The sequence below is a fragment of the Phascolarctos cinereus genome, unplaced genomic scaffold, assembly GCF_003287225.1.
Source record: "Phascolarctos cinereus isolate Bilbo 61053 unplaced genomic scaffold, phaCin_HiC Scaffold_2;HRSCAF=192, whole genome shotgun sequence".
In the NCBI taxonomy this organism is placed as follows: Eukaryota; Metazoa; Chordata; class Mammalia; order Diprotodontia; family Phascolarctidae; genus Phascolarctos; species Phascolarctos cinereus.
In genome coordinates, this window is record NW_027555625.1 from 332443476 (window position 1) to 332466657 (window position 23182).

General features: G+C 44.6%; 1 protein-coding gene across 3 annotated transcripts in view; it reads right to left on the minus strand.

The window, feature by feature from the left end:
• Nucleotides 1–77: 77 nt before the first annotated feature.
• Nucleotides 78–23182, minus strand: part of CDHR2 (cadherin related family member 2) — an 84764-nt gene continuing 61659 nt past the window's right edge. For all 3 annotated transcript variants that reach the window (XM_020998506.2, XM_020998505.2, XM_020998507.2), the window contains exons 12-32: nucleotides 20496–20729; nucleotides 19862–20017; nucleotides 19450–19611; nucleotides 18545–18606; nucleotides 18149–18392; nucleotides 17251–17490; nucleotides 14206–14275; nucleotides 12348–12959; nucleotides 12115–12186; nucleotides 11608–11657; nucleotides 11136–11287; nucleotides 10521–10629; nucleotides 10277–10365; nucleotides 9765–9836; nucleotides 6115–6192; nucleotides 5899–5959; nucleotides 5565–5689; nucleotides 5345–5458; nucleotides 4119–4199; nucleotides 3803–3881; nucleotides 78–451 (exon numbers count right to left, since the gene is read on the minus strand). In XM_020998506.2, coding sequence (XP_020854165.1) covers nucleotides 317–451; nucleotides 3803–3881; nucleotides 4119–4199; nucleotides 5345–5458; nucleotides 5565–5689; nucleotides 5899–5959; nucleotides 6115–6192; nucleotides 9765–9836; nucleotides 10277–10365; nucleotides 10521–10629; nucleotides 11136–11287; nucleotides 11608–11657; nucleotides 12115–12186; nucleotides 12348–12959; nucleotides 14206–14275; nucleotides 17251–17490; nucleotides 18149–18392; nucleotides 18545–18606; nucleotides 19450–19611; nucleotides 19862–20017; nucleotides 20496–20729 — 2997 coding nt within the window. In that variant the 3' untranslated portion in view covers nucleotides 78–316. The remainder of the gene's footprint in view (nucleotides 452–3802; nucleotides 3882–4118; nucleotides 4200–5344; nucleotides 5459–5564; nucleotides 5690–5898; nucleotides 5960–6114; nucleotides 6193–9764; nucleotides 9837–10276; nucleotides 10366–10520; nucleotides 10630–11135; nucleotides 11288–11607; nucleotides 11658–12114; nucleotides 12187–12347; nucleotides 12960–14205; nucleotides 14276–17250; nucleotides 17491–18148; nucleotides 18393–18544; nucleotides 18607–19449; nucleotides 19612–19861; nucleotides 20018–20495; nucleotides 20730–23182) is intronic.

Genomic DNA, 23182 nt, shown 5'->3' on the forward strand with positions numbered 1-23182 from the left:
CCAAACCTAAGGCCTGATTGATTGAATTGGGGGTGGGGGTTGAGGAGAAGAGGAAGGAAAAGAAACTATACTATGCATACAAGAGAATTAATTTATTATAGACACAGGCTGAAGCCAGCCACCAGGCCTGAAGCACATGCAGGTGAGATGAATGAAAGACATAGCAGTGAAGCACTGAGTCTCATCCCAAAAGCAGATGTGTCACACAGGTCATCAACAGGTCAGGGCTCATGATATATGTTCTGAGAGGAGGAGGAATGAGAGAGGGGGCGACCTCAGGAGTGGGGTGGGAGGGTGGCATGTGGTGTAGGTAGGATCAGAGGTCAGTGGTATCCAGAGCCATGTTGAATTCGCCCAATTTCAGCACCATCTTGTCCCTTTCTTGATTTTTGCCTTTTCCTTCCTTCAGCACCATGGTCAGCAGCTCAGCAGCTGTCAACTCTGGTTTCTCCTAGGGAGACAGAGGCCAATTGCCAGTGAAGGGTGAGGAAAGGTTCCCACTCCCCTGACCTGCCCAATGAGGGGATAAGCTAAAATCTCCATGGCAGTAGCAGAATTGGGCGGTGGGGGTAAAGGAGGACATTCACACCCACAAAACCTAGTCCCTTGCTTAGGCAGTGCCTTAGGATCAGGAAGGACAGATCTGAGGATTCCAGTGATGGCTGGGAATGGTGCACATGGAAAGAGATAGGGGGCCCCCTGGAAACCAAGAAATGAGTCCTAGTGAATTGCCACACCCTGGCCCACCCCCAAGGACCAAGGCTTGTGAGAATGGCCCACCATTCTCACCATCATTTCTGGTCTGAATGCCCTTCTCCCATCACTCCTATCCCCATCACTCCTAACCCAGGATGTTCAGTCAGGAACTCAATCAGCAAATGATTCTTGAATCATATTATGCACAACCCTGTACTCTATGCTAAGTAGGAGCCAAGAGAAGATGGGGTGAGGAGGATGAAAAATAATGAATAATGAAGATAACAAAGAAGAGAGTGATGCTTGACCTTAGAGAGCTCACGATCTAGTAGAGGGGATATGTCATGGAATGCAAGTAGCTATGTTACAGGGTAGGAAGGAATAAATATATAAAGAAGTGTAAACATAAGGTCAGAGATGGTCAGGGCTATCAAAGAAGGCTTCCTGAAGGAAGAAGCATTTAAACTGAGCCTTGGAGGTAAGAAGAAGATTTCAGCAGACCCAAATGGGGCATTGTAAGCATAGAGTAAAGGCAGGAAGGGATGGGGAAGAACATGTGCAGGCACACCTTGCTCTGAGCAAAAAATACAGTATTTACTTATGTGAATCAAGTGTTTGTAACTCAAATCCCATTTTAAATGTACAAGTGAAGCTTGATACTTAAAAGAAGACTATAGTGAGATCTTCTGAAAAGCAAAATTTTATGTTTGGTCAATTCTCTGTTTTGAAAATAAAAATATTCTTAAAATGAAGCCTGTATGTGTCCATGGTTTTCTCATCTGAAAATATCAGGACTACCCTTGAGGTGGTTGGGGTGACCTGAGGTATTGCCACCCTGCTTGGAGGAAACATCAGAGTGGTTCAGTCCCTCTTCTGGAACTTTTCAATGTCTCAGGGCCCCTGGCCTTCCAGGAGTGACACTTTTTGTAGAAGTGCTCGCTCTCTCTCTCTCTGTCTCTCTTCTTCCAGCCACACAAAAACCATCACACATCTACCAGATATCATACTCATCCCACAGGCATCACCACATATACCCACATTATCACACACAATTGCTACGCATGTAACACACCATGGCATGCAAACATGCTCTCACATATGCACAGACATAGCATGACCTCTTTCTATTTTCTCTCTCTCTCTCTCCCCATTCTCTCTCTTTTTCTCCTTCCCTCCCTCTCTCCTCTTCTCTCCTTCATCCTCCTTACTCGCTCATCCCTTCTCCCTCTCTTTCTCCCCAGACTACTGCTGGACTCTTTCCTGACTGAGACTTTTCCATTCCCTAATAAACAGTGGAACATTTGAAGGCCCCAGGAGGAACCCAAAGGCTAAAACCTTGCACAGAATTCCCTTGGCTTCTCCCCAGCTGCAACCCTCCCCATCCTAAACATAGATTGTCAGAGCTAGAAGGAACTTTAGAGACCACTGAACCCAAAACCATTATTCAACAGAGGACTAAACTGAGGCCCACAGCAGGCAAGAGATTTGCTCAAAGAATTCTCTACCTCCAATGCCACAGAGATCCTAAGGGGTCCCCTCCCTAACCCACCCCAGTCCAGTTCCCTGGAGAAGGAGCTCTGGGCCTGAGGAATAAGGTCCATAGGGAGATGCTGGGGAATCTGGTGGAGCCCTGGTCTGGGGCTAGAGCTTCCATGGGGATCATAAAATTTAGAGCAGGAAGAGACCTTAAGAAAGCTCCTCTTTTATTTTATAGATCAGGAAACTGAGGCCTAGAGAAGACTGGTGATTTGGTACAAGCCATGCAGCTAGGCTAAGTAGCAGTCAGAATTTCACCTCAGGCCCTTTGATTTTAAGTCCAGGATATTAAGCCTGAGAATTTAAGCTGAGAAGCCCATTTCCCAGGTCAAGCCCACCCAGGAGCAGAAACTTGAGCTGTAGAAATACCTTTGAAATTGTTTTTTTCCCTTCCTTTGTTTCTTAGTCAAAGTTTTCTTTTAAAAATAGCACTCTTATCTCAGCTCCTCTAAAGGACTCGGAATTAAAAGATCTGGGTTCCAATCCATTTCCCTATTTCTAAAATGAGAGTAGATATATTGATTTTTAGTTTATTCTAACTATACCTCTTAGGAATTCTGTGGAACATGTTCTTTACAAATACTAAAGTTTTACAAAAATGTGAGTTATTAAGGATGATGGTAGAAAAAGGTTTTGTCTGCCTCTGGGCCAAATAGGTAGGAAAACAGAGGTGTAAAGGATGGGCTAACTACATGCTAATCTCTTTGTTGACAAGTACAGTATAGGGGCAGCTACTTTGGCACAGTGGATAGAGCACTGGCCCTGGACTCAGGAGGACCTGAGTTCAAATTCGGACTCAGACACATAACACTTACTAGCTGTGTGACTCTGGGCAAGTCACTTAACCCCAATTTCCTAAAAAAAAAAAAGACAAGTACAACGTAGCTGAGAGCACAAAAGGAATTACAATGTTATCATGGAGGAGTATGAAGCTGGACTTGTAACAGGCTTACGAATGTCAAGAACTTGAAGAGTCCTTAGAATGTAAATGATCAAGGTAGGAGAACCTTAGAATAGATTGTCACAGCTGGAAGAGTCTTTCCATAGAACATAGGGTATCAGTTTCAGGGACAATTATATTGTAACATATAAACCAGCATGTCAGAGTTGGAAGGGACCTCAGAGTCCATTTAGTCCAACTTTCACTTGACAGATGAGAAAACCGAGACACTATCTTGTATTGCTGTTTTTTGTGGAGGGGGGAGCTCAGCCCTTTACTGGATCACAAGTTCTCCCATAGAAAGAACTGTGAGTTATTCCTCCTTTTTTGTTTCCCCAAGGGATAAGCACAGAGTCTTTCTCATAGTATACATTTAATAAATCCTTGTTGAATTGAATTGAATAACGATAGTGACGGTAATAATTGAGGGTGATGATGGTGAAGAAGGTTTTGATTGGATAGTTTTAATGACTGGCTCTAAAAGTGTCTGCTGGACCCCTGAAAAATTAGTCACTGAGCCAGTCTCAAGTGAAGAAACTCTTTGTGACTTTCTTCCCTGAGCTCCTAGGGGGCCAGGGCTACATGGAATCCCAACAACTAGGAATGTTCTCACCTCCCTCCCTTTCTCACCTTGTGCTTCTTCCCCAGGTCAATGTCGATCATCATGTCCATATCTGTATCCACCTTGTTCTCATCCAGGGAGTTGATGCTGGAAGAGAAGGCTGAGCTCAAAGGGAGGCAGAGAAAGACCCTTATCTTGGGGTGAAAGGACTCTCCCTGATAAACAGGAGCCCAGGGATCCCCCAGGGCTGATATATCTCCTTAAGCCCAGCCCTTTATAGGGCCAGATTAGCTCTGTATAGACGCTCAGGAGTCCCTCAGGAGGATCAGGTCAGGCATGAAATGATCTGTTCAGGCAAGAAAGACAAGAGGAGGGGCTGCTTACCTGGCAACATCATCTTCATTATGGGAGGAAAGAGATTCAAAGCCCAGATCCATCGAAGAGAGATTGAGCATGGGGTTGGCTCTGGAGGAAATCAGAGAATCTGAGAGCTTAGAAGGACCCTAAGGTCCTTTCCAGTGTTAAAGCTATGATCTTACTACAGTCTCCCCCTAGTGCAAGAATCTCCTTGACAGATAGCCACCTAGCCTTTCTGCTTAAGTAGCTCCAGTAACAGGCAACTTACTACCTTGTGAGTGAATTCCTCACATCACAATGGTCATAGAACCACTGAGTATTAGAGCTGGAAGGAAACTATCTAATACATTTCTCCATTGCCACAGCATGGAACAGTGAAAAGAACACTTGGCTCTGGAATCAGAGGGTCCAGTTTCAAATCCAGGTTGGACTAGATGGCATTAATGTCTCTTCTAGCTCTAAACTCCATAATTTTATGATTCCATTTGGACCCAGGACTAAGACTCAGGGTCCCTAATTCAAAGAAAGGGGATCTTTCCACCTTGTTGCCCTATGGATAACATGCTGGACTTGGAGCAAGGAAGCGATGGATTGGAATCCTGCTGCCTCTGACTATTCCTAGCTGTGTGACTGTGGGCAAGTCATTTGACTTCTCTGACCTTCAGTGTCTTCATCTATAAAGTAAGGATAATAATAGCACCCACCTCCCAGGGTTGTAGTGAGAATTGAGACAATGTTTGTAAAGCATTTTGTGAACATGGAAATGCTATACAAATGTCTGTTATTATTATGCCTCAGGATATTGATTCCCAGAACTGAAGTTTCTCTTTGCCTATTCTCAATGCTCATAATAATAACAATAATAATAACTAGCATTTATACACCCAGATAAGGTTTTAAAAAGCCATCTCCTTTACATGACATCTCCTTTGCTCCTCACTATGAGAGAGAGAGAGAGAGAGAGAGAGAGAGAGAGAGAGAGAGAGAGAAAGAGAGAGAGATGCTATCATTATCCCCATTTTCTAGATAAGGAAACTGAGACTGCCCAGAGCCTCACAGTAAGTGCCTCAGAACTTGGGTCTTCCAGATTCCAAGTCCAGCATTCTTTCCACTGAGCCACCTAGTCACCAATCTTATTAACACTTCCTCTAGTCACTTTCCCAGGGCTAGGAGAGGGAACACTTTAAGCAATCTTCCCCCTACTCTCAATTCTATCACCACCATCACCCAGTCAGTCCAAGGATGCTGCTCACTTCTCTGAATTAAACAGGTTTGTCCCAGGGATTACAGGGCCCTGCAGGTTGAATCCATGGCTTGTCTTCTTGGCCTCTTTAGCAGCCTTCACAGCTCTAAGTTTCCTTTTGTAGCTGAGGAGCAGGAGAGAAGGGAGTTGGGTCACAGTTGGAGGTGTGGTTTGCAGAGCTAGGAAACAGGGACAACCTAGGGCTCCCAAGGCTGCTGGCCCCAGGGTACCTCTTCCTGGTGCACACCAATGATATGGTCATGATGATAATAAGAACTGTCAAGGCACACCCCAGGCCAGCAATGATGCCGAGCAGCTCTGTCTCCTTGTCCTGCTTTACCTCCTCCCCAGAGCCCTGGAAGGTCAGAAAGACTTTGTTAGCCCCATCCCCCATCCCCCATTCCCCATCTCCCTCCAGCACTCATCCTGTCCACTCTCTCCCACCAGCCTCAATCCCTGACAACCCTCCTCTACTCCCCATTTCCCATCTCCTACCCCCTTGCTCTCCCTCCAGCTCCCATCTTCCAACCTCTCCCTCCTCTCTCTCTGACTAAAGGTACTCACAATCACCACCAGCCCAAGTCGTAGCAGTATCTCTAATGCATCCTGGTCACCTCGGATGAATCTAGGCAGGAGAAGATTGCTTAGGCTTTTGCTCAAGGAACTGGAGACTCTGCTTGTCCCTAAGGCAGGAAGCTGGATCTCATCCTAGAAGCCTATTGCCTCTCCCCTCCACAAATACACCATCACCCACAGCCCTCAGTCACCCATGCAACTCACAAGTTGAGTTCATTGAGGTTCAAGGCTGTTCCATTGCTGTACACAAAGTAGGCATCCATATAAGACAAGCCCTTAGCTCTGAGAGAATCATAGACAGAAGGAGGTTAAAATATGGGGAGGGTGTCAGAGGGTTCTAAAATCTAAGGGTGGGGAAGAACCTCAGAGGTCATAGGGCTCTTCTAGAAAAATTCCAGTGAAAGAAAGCTCATTACCTTCCAAGTTTGCCCATTCCTATCTTCTTTGTGAGGAAGTTCTTCCTTCTCTCTAGCTTTAAACTACTCTCTTTTACCTGCTGTTCTTTGCTTTGGCCTGAGAAGCCAAACAGGACTAATTGAATCTTTTTCCCTCATCGTAGCTGTTCACAGCTGTCACACCCCAACTCCCATCCCAGTCTTCTCCAAGTTTAACCTCCCCACTTCCTTCAACCAATGCTTGCCTGGTCTCTATTCCTCTCACCATTCTGATTGTACATGCTCCAATTTGTCCATGTCCTTCTTAAAATGAAAAGTCCAGAACCGAAGGTAATGCAGATGTATTCTGGCCAAGGCAGAGAACGTCAGCATTACAGGCTCTCTCATTCTGGACAGGACACCTCTATTAATCTATCCTAAGATCAAATTCTTCTTTTTTTTCTCCTTTTGAATATCTCATTACACTGTGGACTCATGGAACTTGAAGTTCAGTAAGACTCTCTTCCCAACCAGGTCTTTTTCACATAGACAGTTACCAAGTCACGCCTCCCTGTTCTGCCTTATGCTAGTTATTTATGCCTACGCTTTATCTTTACTACTGAACCAAGAGCATCCTGAGGGCAGAGACTGTTTAACAATATTAGTAGTAAGACCTTTAAGGAACTGAGTCTTGGCACCAGGTTAGATTAGGACCCTAGCGAGGCATCTAAAGACTCTTGAAGGTCTTCAGGGAACAGAGCAGCTGATTAAGTGCCTAAGACAGGTATTGGAATCAGAGAGGATCCAGGAGGTAGCATGTGAGATCCAGGACCTCTCCGTCAGGTGGATGAACTGAGCTCAGGAAGGTAAATTCTCTCTCTGGGGGACTCTTCAAGCAGGGTCCTATAACACCCATGGCCTTTAGGAAATGAAGAGCAGCTGGATGAGAGGAGCACCTTGGCTAGCCTTTGGTTCATGGGAAAAGGAATTCAAGGTTTTAATGGATTCCAAGCTCAAGGCGAGTCACCAGTGTGAAGTGGTAGCCAAGAAATCTTCCTTTTTTCTCAAGTTTCCCTAAAGAACTCTTCCTGGATCTCTCCTTTGCCCCCTAGAGGCAGCTATATGGTACAGTGGATAGCACATTGGGTCTGAAGTCAGGATAAAGCTGGGTCAAATCAGACCTCAGACACTAGCTGTGTGACCCTGGGCAAGTCACTTAACCTCTGTCTGTCCCATTTTCTTCATATGCAAAATCAGGATAATAACAGTGCTTCCCTCGGCTCTTGGGAAAGCTTCCGAATCTGCAGTGGTTGGCCCAGGCCACAATGGCCAGCTTGGAAGCAAGCTAGAACCCAAATTATAGGGAATGAATCCTGCCCTCCCAAAGAATTACTGAAAGGTTGGAAGGGGAGACCTTGAGGAAGCCCTGAGAATATGGGAAGCAGTGGTTGGCACTGCTACTGAATAGCCCGGTCTTGGGTTGAGGTTCACTGTCTGGCCCTCCCCACCCTGTTTCCATCTCTATCCATCACCTATGACCTCCAGGTGACTGCCTTCCTTGTATGCCCTTCCCATACCCTACCCCCATATGAAAAAGACCTGGTTGGGAAGAGAATTGTGAGTATCAAATGAGATCGCATTTGTAAAGTGCTTAGCCCACTGCCTAGCACAGAGAAGGTGCTTAAACACTTTGTTTAAATATGTTAAATGCTTGTTTCCTGTCTTCCTTTCTTCCCTATCCCACCCCACCTTCTGTCATATTCATCTTTGTACATGACCTGTCCCATCTAGTGGATTGTAAGCTTCTGGAGCTCATTTAATCCGTAGCTTGTTCAACTAACATTTGCTGAATGGATGTATTTTACACTACTTTAATAAAGAGATCCTGTCCAGTAGGTGGGAAGTGAGAGCCTTGCTGTTCTCTGACCTTAGTCAGGCTACTTCTGGAGCATCCTAGCTAAAGTTCTGAGGAAGGCCATTGACAAGCTGAAAGGTGTGCAGAGGACAGCCATCAGCATGGGGATGGAGCTAGAGACCATCTCATATACACAGATTAGCAGAAAGGACTAGAAATGTTGAGCTTATAGAAAAGCAGACCTACAGGAAACCTGGGAGTGGGTGGGTGATATAGAATGGGTGGAGGGAATGCCCACATCGATGAGGTCACAGCTCCACTGGAGAATGGGGAATCAAAAAACTGTGTTTGAATGCTATTCAAAGAGCTGCCTCAGTTTCCTCCTCTGTTAAATAGACTAGAGAAGGAAATGGCAAACCACTCCAGTATCTTTGGCAAGAAAACTCCAAAAGGGGTCACAAAGAGTCAGATACGACTGAAAAACAACTAAACAACAAACATGATACTTTGAAATAAAAGACCATGGGATTACTAGGTGTCACAGTGGATAGATCACCTGACATGGAATCAGGAAGACCTGAGGTCAAAAGTAGCCCCCGAAACTTACTAGCTGTGTGGTCCTGAGCAAGTCACTCTAACCTCCATCTGCCTCAGTTACCTCAATTGTAAAATGTGGATAATAATAGCACCTCTCTTGCAGAATTGTTATAAGGATCAAATGAGACAATAATTGTAATAATAATTATAAAGTGCTTAGCACAGTGCCTGACATATAGTAAGTGCTATATAAGTGTTAGACCTTGGTATTATAGTTATTAATGGGATTTAGAGCTAGAAGGGAACTTGAAGGCTAGCTTCAAATCTATGATCTCATAATTCTAGTCCAATTCCCTCATCGTTTTGGAAAAGAAATGGAGGCCCAGAGATATGAAATAATTTAGCCAAGGCCACACACAGGTAGTAAGCAATAGAGCTATGATTTACATCTAGACCTTCTGACTCTTAATCTAGTGTCTTACATGTTGGAAGTTACAGGGAGAGACCTTTAGGCTCAATACAAGGAAGAACTTCCTGACAATGAAAACCATCCCCCTTCAGAGGAAGTGAGTTCTCCATCCCAGGAAATCTTCAAGCAGAGGGTGGCTGGTCACTTTCTGGAATGCTGTGGAGGGGAATTTTGCTCCAGTCCAGGTTGGATGAGGTACCCTTCTGGGTTACCTCTAGCTCTGAAATGTTGTGACTCTTCATCTTCTATGTCTAGAGAAGAAAGCTCTTGGGAAAGCTTCTGAATCTGTAGTGGTTGGCCCAGGCCACAATGGCCAGCTTGGAAGCATTCCCATAGGGAATGAATCCTGCCCTCCCAAAGAATTACTGAAAGGTGGGAAGGGCCACACTTCCCCATGGACAGAGACCTTGAGGAAGCCCTGAGAAGATGGGAAGCAGTGGTTGGCATCACTACTGAATAGCCCGGTCTTAGGTTGAGGTTCACTGTCTGGCCCTCCCCACCCTGTTTCCATCTCTATCCATCACCTATGACCTCCAGGTGACTGCCTTCCTTGTATGCCCTTTCCATACCCTACCCACATATGAAGCACCACCCCCTGTTCTGTGCTTGAAGCACCCACCTGGAGATTGAGACTTCAATGTCCTTAATGCTCACAATGTGGACCGTGGTCCTCGTTGCTTCCGTCAGGGCACTACAAGCCAAGCAGAGACCAATGGAGAGACAAAAGGAGCTTGTGCCTCCTTCATCCCTCCAGGGCTAGCCCTGGTCCCGGCTCACAGCCTGGGAGCCACCTTAACCGGGCCCTGAATGGCCTGAGCCACCTCCTGATCCTGGCAGTACCAAGCTCAGGGACAGGCACAGAGACACAAACAGGGCCGAGACTGGGGGTGGACACTGAAACAAGGGCAGAACTGGGGCAAGGAATCAGCAGAAATGTGGGCAGGATGAGGAAGAGAGATGGGGCAAAGAAGGAGGCACAGAAGTAAAGGGAAGGGCAGGAACAGGGATTGGCTTTGAGACATGGGTATATTCGGGCCTGTTCAGGGTTGGACACACAGAGGCAGGGTCCCATTTCCCTCCCTGGTGCCCTTTCCTCCCAAGCGTCCCTGAGATTGAAGCCCCAGACCATACGCTCTGATTATATTAGTATTGCTTCCCACTTCTGCTGCTCCTGTTGAGAACTGAAGCCGTAGGCGATGGCTCTGGTCCACAGTGAAGAGCTAACAGGGATCAGGAAAGAGAAGACCATGGGACTGAAGGTTTGTGGGGGCTGACCACTTAGAAGCATGGTACCTGGGGTGAGGCCAAAGAGATAGCAGGCCAAAGGCCTTGAGAGGGAAGGAAGGCAAGGGAGAGTGAGGATTCACGTACTCACATTCAGGGAGGTATTTGCTGTCAGACGGGTGTTCTCACTAGAGTTATCTTGGGCCCTGATTGTTAGCTGGTAGGTTCCCTGGAGGGAACTGTCAAGGGAAGTTACCACCCTGGGGAAAGTCCCAGATCAGGATTAGGGCCAAGGGCTCCCCTCCACCATGCTCAGAAAATCCCCCCTTTTCACTGTTAATCCCTTCCTCCTCCCCTGTCCTCTGCCCACCTAGAATGATAGTCTCTTAAAGCTAGAGGGGACCTCAGAAGTGGCCTAGTCCAGTGTCCTACCCAATGCAGGAAAACCCTCTATGGCATCCTCAATGCCTAGCTTCTATTTGGATGTTTGCAGGGACCTCACTACCTATTAAAGCAATCCAGAACCAAAGAATGTCAGATTTGGAAGAGAACACAGGGGCAATCTAGGCCAACCCATATCTATATGGGAATCCCCTCTAAAATATTCCCCTAAAAGTGGTTGCCCAGCCTCCACCTGAAGACCTCTCCAAAGACCAATTACCAGCCCTTCATTCCACTGTTGGAAAGCTCTGATTATCCCTTCCCCACAACAAGGCCACTTGCCCCTCTTCAGTCCCCAACTCTGAGACCCCCTTCCCCAGGTTACTCTATGCTGCCTGTGTATATGTCGCCTTCAGATGAAGACTTGATCCGGAACAGGCCTTCAGAGGGGGTTCTGGAGCCATCCTTGGAGATGAATTCCACCAAGTCAATGAAGAAGGAAAGGGCTGCATTGACCCCATCATCCTCATCTGTGGCCTGGGGGAAAGAGCAATACAGGGTAGCCTGCTCTGGGGCCTTCTAGTCTGAGACCTGGAAACACTGGGTTGGGATGGCCAGACAATCAGGTTCATGGTTCCCCCAGAACTGAGAGAGAACCTCAAGATTCTCAAGTCCAATCTTTTTTTTTTTACAAGGGAAATGACTTGTCTAAGATCACATAGAGAATCAATGGAATAGGGGAGCTAGAACCCAGGTCTTTTGACTTCCAAGCTAAATTTCTTTCTAATGCATCCATCATGTTATTTCCTAGAGACTCAAATGGCTGAACCGAGAGGTCCCAAGCAGTGGCCTCTTACCTTCACAAAAGCCACCTGCTGATTTGGAGAAAGAATTTCTGGTACGATCACTACAGAGAAGAAAGAGATAGGATGAATAGACTCAGCAGATGCCAGGTCTTGGAGACAAGATGTAAGGGGCATGCTATTAGGAGAGCAAGGGGGTGATGTGGTATGGAGAGAGACTGGACTTGTGATTTCATTAATACGGGGAACTCTAGGTTAAGGAAACACCTCCTATTAATGCAGGTCCCTGCCTTCTCTACAATTTAGAGAGTTACCTAGAGAATTGAGAGGTTAAGTGTCTTCTCCAGGGTCACACAGCCCATGTATGTCAGAGGTAGGTCTTAAACATAGGTCATCCTGACTTACAAAATTGGTCCAAGGGGGAAGGAAGGTCCTCAAATTTGCCTCCTCATCACAATTCCCCAGTGTTGGACCAATCAGGTTGAGACCACACCAGGGAGCAGCAAGAGGACCCAGATATAGAGAGACCCCCAGCACAGAGAGAAAGTGATTATTCCTCACCAAATGTTTCATCCAAAGGCAGGAACTGGGGTGGATGGTCATTCACATCCAAGATGGCGATGGGTAGAGTCTCTGCAAAAGCAGAACGCAGAGACTCAGTTCTACAGAAAGAGGCTAAAACTGGTATCTCCAGAGCTCCCTATCATTCTCTCCTCTCTCCCCTCTAACGTTACTTCACCATTAGCTTCCCCCATTCACCATTCTCCCTGTCCCTGCCTGAGCAGAGCCCTCACCGTTAGGGCTGTTGGCAGGGAAACCCTCAGCTGTATGCAGATCCAGGGCCTGGACGAATAGTCTGACGAGGTCACAGACTTCATAATCGATGGCCAAGCTGTCGTTGATATAGACACTACCGTTGGGGACCAACCTGAACCAGTCTTGGCACACAGTACCCATGTTAACCCCTCTCTTGAAGCAGCCTATGTCCTGAAGACGGATTTCCAGTAAGGCATCTGTGTCAGGATCTTGGGCCACCACACGAGTCACGAACTCATCTTTTTTGCCTTGGTGCTCAAACACTTTGACCTCCTCCAAAGAGGACGCTAGGATGCTCGGGGCCTCGTCATTCACATCCTCTGTAATCACCAGCACTGTGGCAGATGCTATCCCTTCCGATTCAACTGCATTCTGTGCCAGTATAAGCAATGTGAAGTTGCTGGGTGGCGTCTCATAGTCTAGACTCACATCTGGGACCAGGGACACATTCCCACGATTCCAGCCTGAGCCCTGGAATGTGGAGCGGATCTCAAAGTTGCTGGTTCCATCCCCAGTCAGAGTGAAGGTGACGCGGTTGTTGACATCTGTCTGGTCGGCATCCCAGGCCTCCACAAAGCCCAAGTATGCACCTGCCAGGGCCAAGAAGGAAATTGAGCCTCTATCTCTCCAAAGACCTTCAGCTGCCAGCCTGGTCATTGGATACATCCTCTGATTTACAGTCTGGTCCTTTGGGATAGATTTCATTGGGAGTCACTGGGAGGCACTTTCTGAACCCAAACCTAAGGCACTGGGAGATGGTCCCTGGCCCAAGAATTAAGCCATTCCCTCCCCCCACCCCAATCTTGGGGATTTCAAGGCAACTCAACTCTTCAAGTATGTAATGAGCCCACACGTGCTGGAAAGGGGATCTTGGCAAGATGGCAGATATCTGAACTCCTAGGGACTTAGAGAGCTGAGACTTGGTTTTCCTATTTATTATATTGCTAGAGATAGGGACTGGCCCTGTGACTTCAATGTTACAAGTAAAGGAAGCTTCTTCTACCAATGCAGGTCCACACCTTCTTTGCAACTTAGTTACTTAGAACGCAGAGAGGTTAAGTGATTTGCCCAGGGTCACTCAGCCAGAATGTGTCAGAAGCAGGACTTGAACACAGGACTTCCTGGCTTCTAGGCTGGTTCTTTAGCCATTATGCTACAGTGTCTCTATTATTATATTATATAATAATATTAATATACATTATTATGTCTCTCAGCCAGGTGGTTCAGTGGATAGAACACCAAGCCTGGAATCAGGAACTCATCTTTCTGAGTTCAAATCTGGCCTCATACATTTACTAGCTGTGTGACTCTGGGCAAGTCACTTAACCCTGTTTGCCTCAGTTTCTTCATCTGTCAAATGAGCTGGAGAAGGAAATGGCAAACCACTCCAGTATCTTTGCCAAGAAAATCCCAAATGGGGTGACAAAGAGTCAGACAGTACTGAAACAAATGAACAACAAGAATGTCTCTCATATCTAGAGACATTTAAGGCTTACAAAGTGAATTGCCTACTACTCCCTACTGAAATAGGTAATGCAGTTGTTACCATCCTCATTTCACAGATAAGAGAACCTAAGCTCAGAAAGGGGGAATCACTTCCTCAAGATCACACAGTTAATAAATAGCAGAAGAGGTACTCAAACCCTGTCCTGCCTCTGACCCATACTGGCTGTGTGACTCTGGGCAAATCACTTCTGGATCCAAGGCGCGGACTCTAAATCCAGAGGCTCTTTTTACTATGCAATACTGCCTGTGCCACCCCTCCCCCTCTATCCCTTTCCTACACACATACTTACATGCCCTTCATTCTGGAACGGGGAGGAGGGCAATACTCACCCTTCACTCTTTCCTTTACATAGAATTCATAAGTATTTTGAACAAACACAGGCATGTTGTCATTGATGTCCTGCAGATAGAGAATGTTTGGGGGTAACTGGCAGATAAAGGTTAAATTTAACAAAGCAGAAACATATAAAAGAGGCTGTGGACCAAATGTAGGGTGGGCACTGAATATGAGGTGAGGTTGGGATCCAACAGACTCCTTTCCTCTTGGCTGTCAGCCAACGACCTAAAATTCCCACCAATTGTATGTATTCCATACTTCTAGGAAAACCAAAAAGGAACCAGGATTAGAGACAGGGAGATTAGAATGGATCTCAGAACTGGAGAAAGGAAGAAAAGAATATGTACCTCCTTGATGACCACTTTCTTATTCCCCAACCTTGCCCCTGAGACTTCTACAATGCATTTAATATAGCTCTTAGTGTTGGAAATTAGAAAATAGAATGGCAACGCTAGAAGAGACTTTAACAAATCATCCAGCCCCACCCTCTCACTTTATAGATGACCTAGAAAAACGACTAGATCGAGATGATCTAGAAAAATCTTTGACCTAGAAAAAATGAGTGGCTTGTCTAGGAGCACACATGTAACAGAGTATATTATAGCTGATTGTTATTACATCTTAATTCTCTTCTATACTATTAGCTCTGTGAGGGCAAGGGCCATGTATGATCTGCACACAGTGAGCACTGATGTATTTACTAAGAGAATTGGCATCACCTGTCTACAGGTCTCTCCTTTTGAACATTCACTCCTCCTATTGCTTCTGAGATACTACTCTCTCTCTCAGCTCTCCTCCTACCTCCATGACCACTACTTCTTAGACTCTTTTGCTGTCCCATCATCCATCATCTGCCTCCCACGTGTGGGTGTCCCCCAAGGCTCTGTCATGGGCTCTCTTCTCACTCTACATTTTCTTTTGATGTTCTCAACTGTTCCCATGTGTTCACTAATCATCTCTTCAGGTGCCTTTCAAATCTCTCTCTTCAATCATAATCTCTCTTAAACTCTCATCTCAAATCATCAACTGTCCGCTAGATACTTTCTACAGGATATCTTGTAAATATCTCAAGCTCAACATGTTCAAAATGGATTATCTTCTCCTAAAACCCATCCTTCTTCCTAACTTCCCAATTTCTGTTGAGAATATAAGTATCTTCCCATTAAATGTATTTTGCATGACTATACATGTATAACCTATGTCAAATTGCTTGCCTTCTCAGTGAGGGAAGGGAGGGAAGGGGAGGAGAAAATTTGGAACTCAATTTGAAAAAAGAATGTTTTTACATGTAATTGGAAAAAAATAAAATATTTTAAAAAATAAATATCTTCCAATTAACCCGTATATAATAGCTATCATTTATAAAGCACTCTGTGGTCTATTAATCACTGTACAAATGTTATCTCACTGGATTCTCACAACAGCTCTGTGAGGAAAGTGCTAGTCATCTCCATTTTATAGAACTGGAAACTGAGGCTGAGAGAGGGATTAAGTGACTTGCCCATTCTCATACAACTAACAAGTGTCTGAGATGGGATTTGAACTCAGGTCTTCCTGGCTCTAAGTCTAATGCTCTCACCCACTGCACCTCCAAGCTGCCTCCTCAATAAATGTCACATCTCCTCTTCTGTCTCACATGGGTACTGAGACATTTCAGGTCTTTTGCCATACTGACTATTATATTAGCCTCCTGCCTTCCAGCTTCCAGTGCTGTCTCTGTCTAATCCACACTCCACACAGCTGCCAAAATAATCTTCCCAAATTGCCAGTCTGACCATGTCACTTCCCTTGGTCAAAAACCTTCAGGTGACTATCTATTTACCTTTAGGATACAATGCAAACTCTTCAGGGAGGCATTTAAAGTCCTCTACAATCTAGATATAGCCTCCTTTCTAGCCTCATTGCACATTGCATGGTATGTCCCTCCCAAATTGGAATGCTAATTATTCTCCAAACCTGACATGAGACTGCCCTGCTCCCCACCTCCATCGCCATACATTCACACAGGTGGCAATGTTCTCCCTACTTATCTCTGCCCTTCAAAATCTTAGATCTTCCTTGGAGGCTCAGCCAAGATGCCACTTCTGTGAAGCCTTCCCTGACACCCACTCACACAGCTGTCAATGTTCTCTTGTTTTTAAAATTACCTCTGTAATGCCATGTATCCCCATGTACACTGATCAGCAACCATTTTGCTTTCCCTCAGCAAAATGCAAGCCCCTTGAGGACAAGGTATGGCTTTATTGTGGTCTGCATATTCCTAGTGTCTAGCACAAGATATTACGTGTTCTAAGTGATTAATAAATTAATAAATAAATATAATAGATAAATAAATACAATATAATTATATATTATATCATACCTAATAAATATAATTATATATTATATTTAATATAATTATATGATAAATATAATATAATTATATATTATATATAATAAATATAATTATATATTATATTTAATATAATTATATAATAAATATAATATAATTGTATATTATGTATAATAAATATAATTACATATTATATATAACAAATATATAATAAATAAATATAAAACATAAAAATAAAATAAAAAATTAATTAATAAATGTGATTAATAGATAAAATTACTAAATGGGTTGAGTTTATTGACTTGTTGTTTAATTAATTGGAAGTGTAGCCCTAGTTGGCTTTGGCCCACTGGTGTGGGACTCTCTCCTCATCAGTAGAGACGGATATACTATCCCACATGAGGACTGTGGCAGAGTCGGCAAGAGCTCAGTGAGTTTTGGGAAGGGGGTTACTGAAGAAACTGAGAGTGGGCAATGACTGACCCAAGATGTTTTTTTTTTCCTGACCTAGAACTCACAGCCTCTAAAAAACAGAACCTTCTATATCTAGGCCACTTTAAGGCCAAAGCAATTAAGACCTCTCCCCCACCCCCTCCCAAGAAACTCTAAATTATAGGTAGAGAATGGAAGGCAGTGAGCCTAAGGAAGGCTATAGGAGCCTAAAACCAGTGGGAGGAGGAGTGGTTCTTTCCCTTGGCCTTGTTACCTCTACGTAGATGGTAACATTCACTGTGGTGTTGAGCGAGGGAACTCCTAGATCATAGACAAGCACTGTCAGCACGATCCTTCCTGCCAGGTTGGGGTCAATGGCTTCACGGTCCAGGGGCCCCTGGTTCTTCAGTAATCCACTCACTGAGTCCACGGTGAAGTTGTCACTATATGGCCCAGGCAGGAGTTTAAAACGAATCTCACTGTTATCAGTGCCGGGTTCATCATTGTCATAGGCCTTCAAGGTGGGGGAAGAGGAAAGGAAGAAAGGAGAGGTCAGCACCCATAACCATTGCTATGCCTGACTGTGCCCCATGTCACCCACCTGGTAGCTGTCTTATGTGAATGACAGCACCTCAAAGCCCATCCAGTAATAATGCAAACACTGGTCAGTGGTCAGAATCCTGGCTCAGCAGCCAGGTGGCAATGGACAAGTTTCTTGAACTCACTACACCTCAGTTTAATAGCTTATACTTCTGAAGCATTTAAAAGTTTACACAGTACTTTACAAATATTAACTTATTTGATCCTCATAATAACCCTAGGAGACTAGTATTATTATTACTCCCATGTTACAGATGAGGAAACTGAGGCATACTTCCCCAGGGTTACATAGCCAGAATGACAGATTTGAACTCAGGTCTTCTGACTCCCAGGTCTAATGCTAGAGCATTGGTCTACCGGAGCACCAAGTTGCATAACCTCAATTTACTCTTCTGTAAAGAGCTTGAGGGAATTCAGAGAATTCCATGGTTCCTCCAAATGTTTAATCTAAATTCTTCTCACTGTGATTAAGGCCCAGTCCCAAGGTTTACTTCCTTCTTCCCACAGTGGTTCTTTTTCTGCCCCAGTATCCACTACTGAGCCCATTCCAATTCTCCACTCCCAGCCCTCACCTGGATGGTCACTGAGACATCGTCTGTCATCTCTTTGACAAAGATGTTGTAGGAACCAGTAACCACAGGGGCGTTGTCATTGATGTCCAGCAGGATGACCTGCAGGAGGGTGGAGCCCGTCAGGCCACCTCCATCTGTGGCCAGCAGTGTGAGATAGTAGACAGATTGCAGTTCCCGGTCCAGTAGGGTGCCATTTTTCACTGTTATCTCTCCAGAGCTGGAGTTCACCTGAAAGATATCCGCACTATGGCGGCCAGATTAGAGGGGAAGGAGGAAAATTGCTGGGAATAGGAAGGTCTACCTATGCTCCTTCAATAAGTCTGCTATTGCCTTGAAGGGTCAGCTACCATTCGAGCCCCAAGTCCACTAACTCCATGAGGCCAAGCAGGTACATACCTGTTCCCTGAGATAAGTTGGTAGGTGATGTGTCCTCGGAAGTCAGTATCAGGGTCTGTGGCCTAGATAAATATAACCCAAGGGTACTATCAATTGGCCAAATCTCCCACACCTTATTGCCCAGTGACTCCCACCCTCTACTCCTGGAGAGTTAGAGTATGTCCAGGAAAGGGTGACCAGCTTGATGAAAAGATTAGAGATCATGTCATACATTAGTTAGCTGAAGGAACTCAGATGTGTAGCCTGGCGAAGAGAAGACTTGGAGCAAGAGGGACATAATCGTGGTTTTCACATATCTGAAAATCTGCACTTATTTTGCTTGGCATCAGAGATCAGAGACAGATTTGTCTTCTTGACAAGAAAACATTTCCTAAGAACTAGAGCTGTCCCAAAGTAGAATGGACTGCTTCAAGAGATAGTGATTTTCCCATCCCTTTAGGTATTCAAGTGATGGCTGCATGACCATTTATTAGAAATGCTATAGATGGGATTTCTGCTCAAGTAGGACTTCATTTACGTGTCCTCTGAGGCCCCTCCAAATCTGATATTCAGGGATTCTGAGTCTATGATTCTATTTTCCTTTCTGAATCTGCCTGTCTGTCTTTTCCTGTCTCTGTCTCCCTGATGCCTTTTTCTGTGTCACTCTCATTCATTTATTGAGACATAGACAGACAGACAAACAGATACCCACTGCCCCCCCCGACACACACACTTGCACTCTCTTTCTCCTGGCTTTTGCTGACTCTCACTACATATTGCTCCATGTTTCTCAAGCATAGACACTCTGAGAAACACTAATTCTTTCCATAACTGGGAATGTTAGCCCAGGCCAGTCCTAGGGGTTGGGGGAGTCCTTTCCACCCTCCACCCCAGGAAGCCCCTGGTCCTCTTTTTCCATCCCTCACCTTGATGTCGTTGGTAACCACTGTGCCATCTGGGCAGTGCTCATATACATATAAAATGTACTGGCTCTCATTGAACTGAGGTGCATGGTCATTAATATCTTCCACGTGGATGATTACTGTGGCAGTGGAGACCATGTGGTTGCCAGAGTCTTGGGCTATGACCTGCCTCAGGGGTACAAGTATTAAGGAATTAGCATAATGAATGGGAAAGAGCACTGCATTTGTAGTCAGAAAGACCTGAATCCTAATCCCAACTCTGCTACTTACTTAGCTAGCAGATCTTGGTAAGGTCACTCCCCCTTTCTTGGCATCAATAGCCCCCTTTGTAGAAAGGTGGGGGGGGGGTGGACTAAGTGATCTCTAAGGTCTCTTTCAGCTCTAAAACCCAATAAGCAGTCCCACCATCTCTCACCTCTACTTCCATTGTCTGCTGCAGCTCAAAATCCACAAGGTTAGGCTGCCAGACCAATACTTGTACCTCTCCTGTGTTCACCACCTTTTCAGGGGACACGGTAAATGCCATGTGATCAGGGCCAGACAGGGATAGCAGAAAAGTACCGTTGAGGTTCTGGAAATAAGAAAGATATAGGTGCTGTTAGTTAGAGTTCCCTTCCTGCATCCAGTCTATCCTTATTTAACAATAATAGTAATGAATCTCACTTCTATCCAATTCAATTAAATGAGCATTTATTTCTATCCATACATTCCCATTCATCCCCATATCCTAGCTATCACCATTCACCATTATCTACATCTATTCCATCCAACTCCCACCCAACGCCATTTACCATTATCTATATTTATCCACTTTCATTTACCCCCATAAAATCTCCATCTATTCCTACCTATCACTATCTATCTCATCAAGGAGCTTCCAGCTGGTTCCCAAAGATCCTACCCCTCCCCTAACTCGCTGCATGGTCTCACATGGAGGGAGTGGTTAGCAGTCAAGGGAGGGGTAGGCAGCTCTAGGAAAGAGAACTCAAGGAGGAAACAGAGGGAAGCATTAGTACAGTTTGGTTGGCAGCATAGGGACAGTGCCTTACCTTGTCTGGATCATAACCCACCATGGACAGGTTACTAATGGGCAGTCGGGTGGAGGAGTGTTCAGCCACATAGCCACTAAAAGTAGATACCACCTTATCATCAGAGAAATCACAGTCAGGCAAGATGCAGTGGTAGAACTGGGGGCAGTGATCGTTAACATCTGTCACTCTTATGGTGACCCAGGTCCTGGCCTTTGCCTCTTGCCCATAGATGTTGAGATGGATCTCTGTGGCCTGCAGATAAAAAGTGGGGAGAGGCTTAGAGAGGGAAGAGCAGGAGGAAGTGAAGGTTGACCACAAGATGGTACTCCTCCACTCACTCACTAAGGTACGGAGAGATTTGGGTCAATAAAATAAGGTTCCCATACCAATGGAATTACTGCTCATAGATTCAGAGATGGAAGAGACCTTCTCAGAAGGTATTTGGTTCAGCTCCCTCATTTTACAAATAAGGAAACCAGAAGTTAAGTGCCTTGCTCAGTAGCACACAGCTACTAAGTGACTGGAGCAGAATTGGAATCCAGGTCTTCCTGGCTCCAGCACACAATTCACTACATAGTGTTAGGTCTTCTGATGTACTAAAGAATATTTTCATTATCAACTTCACATGAGAACTATGGGTTGCAGTGGGAAGAATTATGGGAACTGATGCAGGGTAAAGTACAAAGATCCAAGAAAACAATATAATCAATGAGGCAACAATGTAATCAGTAAGAACCACAACAGGGGCAGCTAGGTGGCACAGTGGATAGAGCTCTGGCCTTGGAGTCAGGAGGACCTGAGTTCAAATGTGACCTCAGATGCATGAACTTCCTAGCTGTGTGACACCGGGCAAGTCACTTAACCCCATTGCCTAGCAAAAAAACCCAAAGCAAACAAAACAAAACAAAAGAATCACAACCACAAAGCCTGAATGCTGTGTAAGTACAATGAGCAAGCCTGTCTCCTAAGAAGAAATGAGAAAATGAACTTTTCTCCCTTCTTTGCAGAGGTGGGGAAAGATGGATGCAGAACTGGGCATATGCTGTTAGCCTCAACTGAACTGCTTTTTGCTTTCTTTTTTTGTTACAAGGTATGATTTCATGGTGGGGGGCGGGGAGAAAGGAGGGATATGTTCAGAAATGAAGGTGTTGTAAAAACCAAAGATATCAATCATTTTTTAAAGGAAAGAGAGTGTTGTTTCTTCCCAACTCCATGCCTCTGCTCATGCCATTCTCTGTACCTAGGATTCCCTCCCTCTCCCTTCCTCGTCTGTTGAATGCCTATTTATTCTAGCTCACTCAGCATGTGATCTTGCATATTGCAGTTACCTATTTGTGTTCTATCTCCCTGCTTCAAGAGGACAGGGACCCCAAACAAAGATAAAAATAGACAATTTTAATTATCTAAAATGTAAAATGTTTTGCATGCACAAAACCAATACAGTTAAAATTAGAAGGGAAACAGGTGACGGGAGGAAAAAAATCTTTGCCGCAATTTGCTCCAATAAGGGTCTCAGAATTTCTAAGATGCATACGGAATTGATTCAGATTTATAAGAATTAGCATATTGGGGCAACTAGGTGGAGCGGTGGAGAGAGCACTAGCCTTGGAGTCAGGAGGACCTAAGTTCTAATCTGACCTCAGACACTTACTAGCTGCGTGACTCTAGGCAAGTCACTTAACCCTGATTGCCTCAAAGAAAAAAAAAGGGTAAGAGTTATTTCCCTATCGATACATGGTCAAAGGACATGAATAGACAGTTTTATAAGGAAGAAATTCAAGCTATCAATAGCCATGTGAAAAAATGTTCCATATTACTAATAAATATTTAAAATGAAAATTAAAACAGATCTGAGTTTCCATTTCACATCCATAAGACTGGCAAAGTTGACTCCCGAAAAGAAAAAATGAGAAGTGATAGAGGAGCTGCAGAAAAACAGGGTCCAGCCATTCTGAAAAGCAATTTGCCCAGAAAATTATTAAACTGTGTGTACCCTTTGACCCAACAAAACTGCTACTAGGCCTACACCCCAAAGAGAACAAGAGGGAAAGGATCTAAACGCACAAAAATATTTGTGGTAGTGCTTTTTGAAGTGGTGATAAAGTGGGAAACTGAGGGATGAAGATCAATTGAGGAATAGCTAGATAGATTATGGCATATGAATCCAATGGAATATTGCTGTGCTGTAAGAAATGATGAAAATGATGGTTCCAGAGAGACCTGGAAAGATTTGTATGAAGTGATATAGAATGAAGTAAACGTAACCAGGAGAAGAGTATGCAATAACTACATCGTAAAGCCAAACAACTGGGAAAGACTTAATTAAGAACAATGAACAATCACAATTCCAGAGGACCAATGATGAAGCTTGCTACTCTTTTCCTGACAGAGAGATGATGGACTCAGGGTGCAGACTGAAACATATGTATTTTCTGGACATGGACAGTGTGGTAATTTATTTTGCTTAATTATGAATATTTGTCACAAGGATTTCGTTTTCCTCTTCTCTTTTTCGGATAGGGAGGGGGGAAGATAGCAGGGAGAGAAAATAACTTTTTGTTCATTAGGAAAAAATAATCAAAAAACAAAACAAAACACTAAGACCATGTCTCATCTAAATATTCCTAGACCTCAGCACAGGGGTCCACACAAAGCAGTTGCTTATTAAATGTTTATTTATTTGAATTGTTGATTATGATGTTTGG